The 5,509-nt window shown below is 38.9% G+C and overlaps 1 protein-coding gene across 3 annotated transcripts; it reads right to left on the bottom strand.

Annotated features, from left to right (window-relative positions):
* Positions 1 to 185: 185 nt before the first annotated feature.
* Positions 186 to 5,503, bottom strand: LOC109951973 (E3 ubiquitin-protein ligase TRIM21-like). Of its 3 annotated transcripts, none has more exons than XM_020586777.1 (13): positions 5,379 to 5,503; positions 4,949 to 5,043; positions 4,588 to 4,734; positions 4,276 to 4,365; positions 3,352 to 3,439; positions 3,159 to 3,247; positions 2,844 to 2,951; positions 2,201 to 2,296; positions 1,998 to 2,101; positions 1,740 to 1,848; positions 1,493 to 1,637; positions 1,373 to 1,399; positions 186 to 961 (listed from the first exon to the last, which is right to left on the bottom strand). In XM_020586777.1, the coding sequence occupies exons 1-13, from the start codon at positions 5,488 to 5,490 to the stop codon at positions 417 to 419; spliced, it is 1,755 nt and encodes a 584-aa protein (XP_020442433.1). In that variant the 5' UTR covers positions 5,491 to 5,503; the 3' UTR covers positions 186 to 416. The 3 variants fall into 3 exon arrangements, with proteins under 3 accessions (XP_020442433.1, XP_020442434.1, XP_020442435.1); XM_020586778.1 differs by having other exon boundaries at positions 4,949 to 5,025; XM_020586779.1 differs by lacking the exon at positions 4,276 to 4,365.
* Positions 5,504 to 5,509: the final 6 nt, after the last annotated feature.

The raw sequence follows: 5,509 nt of genomic DNA, 5'->3' as shown, positions 1-5,509 counted from the left end.
AAACAAACAAAAACACTACAGTACAGTATATGCAAATGTGAATAAAGGTACCCAGCAAATACTAAATATAATCTCTCATCTATCTATAATGTATGATCAGTAACTGATAGAGAATTCATTTCTTCAATGTAATTCACTGAAGGCATAACATGTCAAAAAATATTCTATTTTGCAGTTCATTTCTATTTCTTTGGTTTCTTATTGGCTCTTATTTACATTTTAAATTGAAACCTGTAACAATCTCTTTAATGGAAATATTTAGAAAGTCAGCACTGCTTATAGTACTTACATAAAACCATATACAATCTGTATTATACATCATGGAACATATATATTATACTGCTGCACTCCAGCTCTTTGGAACTCATAGTATGTCATGCTGTATTACAGCTCTAAGAGTACACTTCATGGATCCACTACTGGTTTCCCACAGTGGAGATAATCAGAGGATGTGAGTTTTTCCCATTTTGTTCAAGATGTGGACTGAAATATGGGAAGATCTCACCCCTGAATGAGCACTCAGTAAACGAGTAGATATGAGACTGAGCCGTCACACTGTAGAAGGACACAAGACCTTCCTCGTAATCCACAAACACTCCCACCTTCTGAGGTTTCTCTTTCAGGGAAAGGCTGAGCGGCGGTGATGTCAGGGCTGCGTACTCACTGTCTTTAAAATGAACAGTAACCCAGTAACCATTATCTGGATTCAGTGAGAGTTTCCCCTTGCGGTTTGCATCACCTCTTGTCACGCCTAGATCCCACCCGGTCTTGTTGCTGACCTCCACCTCCCAGTAAGACTTCCCAGAGGTCAAGCTGTTGAGCCCCAGGACGCTGCCATACATGTCAAACCTTTCTGGAGCATCGGGAACGTTCTGGTTCTTTCCTCTATCTCTCACTTCTTTCCCATCAACAGAAAGAACAAGGCACTGATGAGCAGTCAGTGGGTCCAGCTTTACATCCGCTGCAGGTGAATACAATAGAATAACAGAAACTGAATCCTGGTGGCATTCCTTTTCTCTCCCCTGTTGTTCCAGTTACCCGAATACTGTAGGACACACTCAGACTCAATGTCAAGGTCAAAACCAATAACATATAAAGATTCCTGATGTTTATTTTACACAGAAATACCCTACGTCAACATAATCGTAACACCAAAAATTAGCAAGACAAGCACAGTGATGAATGTGAAATCTTTATCAGTGATTTACCAAAGGGCCTTTAGCTATTGGAACAAAACCTTAAATTTATCTTCCTTTATAGTGTCTTTACACTATCGACACAATATACGGACTGAGATTTTGAATCACGATCTAGTACAATCATCATTTTTTCCTGTTTACAGAAACACATTTTTAAACTTTAGGTCACACACCTGCAAACTTGGGAATCCTCTTGTGTTCTGTAGAAACAAAATGACATTAAAGTAAGTTATAAAATTAAATACAGAACTTGAATAAATGAAATCCGAATCTTGATAAGTAGAAAGACTCACCAACTGGAGATAGCTGATCCAGTTTCTGGTGAATTTGTTCCATCATGGCTGACACTGTAGTTCTTATGGTTCCGAAGGAAAAGGAAGTGTCAACACTCAGATTTGTCCAGTCTTTAGATTCATCCAGGCCAGTTGGAGGGCAGACCTGTGTGTGTGTCCACGAGGGGAAAATGTCACATTGTCACTATAAAATCAAAGCACTTGTAGTTTTATTTTTGTTGTAAAAGGCCGAGAGCTGGGATGTTACCTGCAAGTCTGGGTTTTTGTCTAACTCGTCAATGGCCTTTTTAAGTTGACCAATTTCTCCTTCCAGGCTCCGGACCAGATCTTGTGCTTCTTTCTTCACTTTCCGTCTCCTACATCCAGTACATTAGGTGGTTAGTTTTAAAATAGACAGTTATGGTGCAGTACATTAAAGACATTAAAGACCTGCTCCACTGATAAACCCGCACAGAGAATACAATTCCTAATTGTTACCACTGCTACTGAGCTACACATGACCAACCTGTCCTCCAGAGGTTGAAGGGCCTTCTGTCGAGCATCCTCTACAACTTTTATCACCTCTGAGAACACACTGTTGATCTCCACCCACTCAGCATCCAAACTGCCCTGAACAGAGTGGTGGACAGTGGAAATGTTACAAACACACTGTATTAATCAAACTCATAATTTTTTTTAAAAAGTCAAATGTGGTGCAGCATACAGTACCTTGCAAGCTTTAACAGATGAATTGACTTCATTCACCTTGCGTTGTCTGATTTGAATTTTCTGCTGTAACTCAGCCCTTAGACTAGCTTGTCTTATCTGTGATTACAACAAAGAGTACATGTAAGATATCCAACAGAGTCAAACTGACACTATAAAACAATGCTAGCACCTCTGTGAGGTTGCACTTAAATACTAACAATTACAATGCTAACATGCTGATGTGTAGCAGGTCACAATCTTAGTTTAGCATGTTAGCATGCTAAGAATTGCTAATTAGCCCAAATCACTGATTAAAGCTGGGACTGATGTCATTGCCACGTGATGTGCAGATCATAATCCAAAGTATTGGACACATTTCCATTTTGACCTGATAATGCAGCAGATGCAAAAGTTAATAAAAAAATCAGTACTTTTTATATTCAAACCACAAACATTGACTCCATTATTGCTAAGAAAAGTAGCATAAATTACCTGTTAACCTTTAATGTACAAAATTTCATGTCAGCGTGCAAGTTATTGAGCTATTTGAGTTTGGACCAAAGTGGTGGACTGACTGGTGTATCACTAAACTCATATTTCTATCCCCAGAGCTATCCTTCTGGCTTTGACTGAAAACAGTATATTGTATTATTAAAGGCAGTACCTTTTGTAGTTTGTGAGCCTCTTGTTCTTTCTCCTTTTCTTTGTCTTGGGAAGAAACATCTGTTTCCAGAGCTATGGTTGTTGGACTCGCCCAGATCCGTTCCTCCACCTAAAGATTCAAGCACTCAAACTAAGCTGGAAATGGTGATATAATGACAAACCTAACTGATTTGCTATAGAACCCTTCAGTCAGCAGTGGTTCTACTGATGATGCTAAACTAGAGCCAATACAGGTGCATAAAAAGTGATTCACAGGACAATAATGGATTTGCTCTCTAGCAGCTCATTTAACCAAGTGAAGAGTCTGCTGTGGTACCTGCTTGACACCAGTGGAGAAATCAAGTGCTCGACGAGTTTTATCCAAGTTGGTGGTGGTTTGATGAGAACGCTGTGGAGTCTGAAAGACTGTAGAGAAAGAAGAGGGTCACTATTAAACACTGCTGCTTTGCATTGTTTCTATATATTCTGCTTCTGTTCCTGCTACAAATAAACACAATTATAATGCATACATGATTTGATTGTCTCGCTCCCTGTGGCCTCTGCAGCTGCAGGATTCATTTGAGTGGGGAGAGTGTGAGTCGCTGGCATCAAGGTAGGCTGTCAGAGAAAATGGCAGATGGGATTTCATGATACCTGCTCAATCATTTTATGACACTTTAACCTGACTTTCCTAATGCATTAACTCATCCTACAACTTTGACATTATACATAAATCATTTTTGAATAATGGTCAGTGGTCAGTCTGTGTACAACACAGTGCTAGCTAATCAATCAATCAATCAAAATTTATTTATATACTGTAGCACTTTAAAAGCAACGTCTGGTCGACCAAAGTACTTTACAAGGGCAATGTAAAAACCAGAATAAATTATATCAATAGAGAAATAAAACAACATAGGAACATAACCATGAACTACAAAACATGAACTACACAGAATCAACTGTTAAAAGAAGGAAGCATCAGACAATACTATGTATTAAAAACCAAAGTGAATAAATATGTTTTAACCAGTGATTTAAAAGTTGTCAAGTCTGTAGAGGATCTAACATTAAAAGGTAAACCATTCCACAATTTAGGAGCTGCAACAATAAAAGCACGGTCATCCCAGTGTTTGTGTCTGGCCCTGAGAACCTCAAAGAAACTGGCTTGAGGATCTGAGTAATCTAGTCGGTTCACGCCACCTCACCAACTCAGTGAGGTAGGGTGGTGCTAAACAATTAAGAGCCTTAAAAACAAAAATCAATAGCTTAAAATGAATTCTAAAATGGACTGGAAGCCAGTGAAGAGAGGCCAGTATCGGGGTTATATGGTCAAATTTCCTAGTACCTGTTAAAAGAGGAGCAGCAGCATTTTGGACCATTTGAAGACGAGTGAGAGCTAATGATTATGTAACACATGAAAAAGAAATTAAATGTGTGTTTGTGTCCCATACTAAAGAGATGTTCGAGGGTTCAGGTTTTGGTTTGACTGCTGGCAGTGCATTGCCAAGAAGACTGAAAGAATCCAGAGACATGGAGTCATCCTGAGGAGAAAACAGGAGAGGAAGTGTCTGCACTAATGGTCCATCATAGTATAATTTGTAATCTAAGTATTGTAACTATAATTTTTTATTTTCTCCTGCACCAGTTTTGCATAAAATGCAAAAATACAAAAAGTGAAGCACAAAAACATTTCAATTCTATATTGTAGAGTGCAACTAGATTTAAGATGGAGCAAATGTTTTCTAATCCAACGTCTACTCTACCTGTGAGTCAGTGTTGAATTCAAGTGCTCGATGAGCTGTGCCCAGGTTTGGATCCATTTGTACAGATTGCTGTTGATTGACTGCAGGGTAAAAGAAGATGGCTGCAAGATTCATTTGGGTGATGGGGTTTGGAAACACAGGCCCGTTCTGTCAGAGAGAAGTGGAAAAGAAGATTCTTCTTTTGCTAGAAAACCTTTGTATTTACTCTTACACTGACTTTCCCCGTCATTCAGCATCTAGTGACACTTTCATCTCTTTGTAAACATTGCTGCCTTGCATCAAATGATCCTGTAACTTTATTATCATATTGATTTTTGCATAATGCATGATGATAAGAAGTTTTGTCTTTGCTTGAACATACCTCTTTCTTGACCATTCCCTGGTGAGTTGTCAGGTCCCGGTAGTTCATCGTTTTGGGGCAAACCTGGAGTCTTGTGTCTGATAAAGAGTTTATCTCTGGTTGGAAAAATTATGGAAGACAGCATTTCAGTGTGTCTGTATATCTGTTTTTGGTCTGGCCATTTTTTGTCTGCACACAAATGCTGTGTTTTTAAAAACACAACTGAATTGTTTGGGTACACTATCTGATCCTTTTTCTCTACAGCAACTACTGTCACTGTGCAATCAACAGAACTACAAAATGTGCTCTAAGGGATTGTTTATATCCACCTTTTTTTGCTATTGTCACTCATTATATTTCATACATTTGACCTGTTGCAGCACCTTCATCAGTGATATGCATGGTACATTGCTTAGGACCATGGATTAAGAGAGAACAACTGATTGTGTACCAGTATTTGTAGACCTCCCGAAGATATCTTCTAGTTGGATTGAAGGTCCCATGAAGGTAAATGGAGGAAGGTAACTGGTCAGTTTGTATTGTTCATTCTGAGATATCCCCATCCCTTTCGGCGTGCATCCC

Source organism: Monopterus albus, unplaced genomic scaffold (genome assembly GCF_001952655.1).
Source record: "Monopterus albus unplaced genomic scaffold, M_albus_1.0 scaffold421.1, whole genome shotgun sequence".
Lineage (NCBI taxonomy): Eukaryota > Metazoa > Chordata > Actinopteri > Synbranchiformes > Synbranchidae > Monopterus > Monopterus albus.
This window is presented reverse-complemented; position numbering and strand designations above follow the sequence as displayed.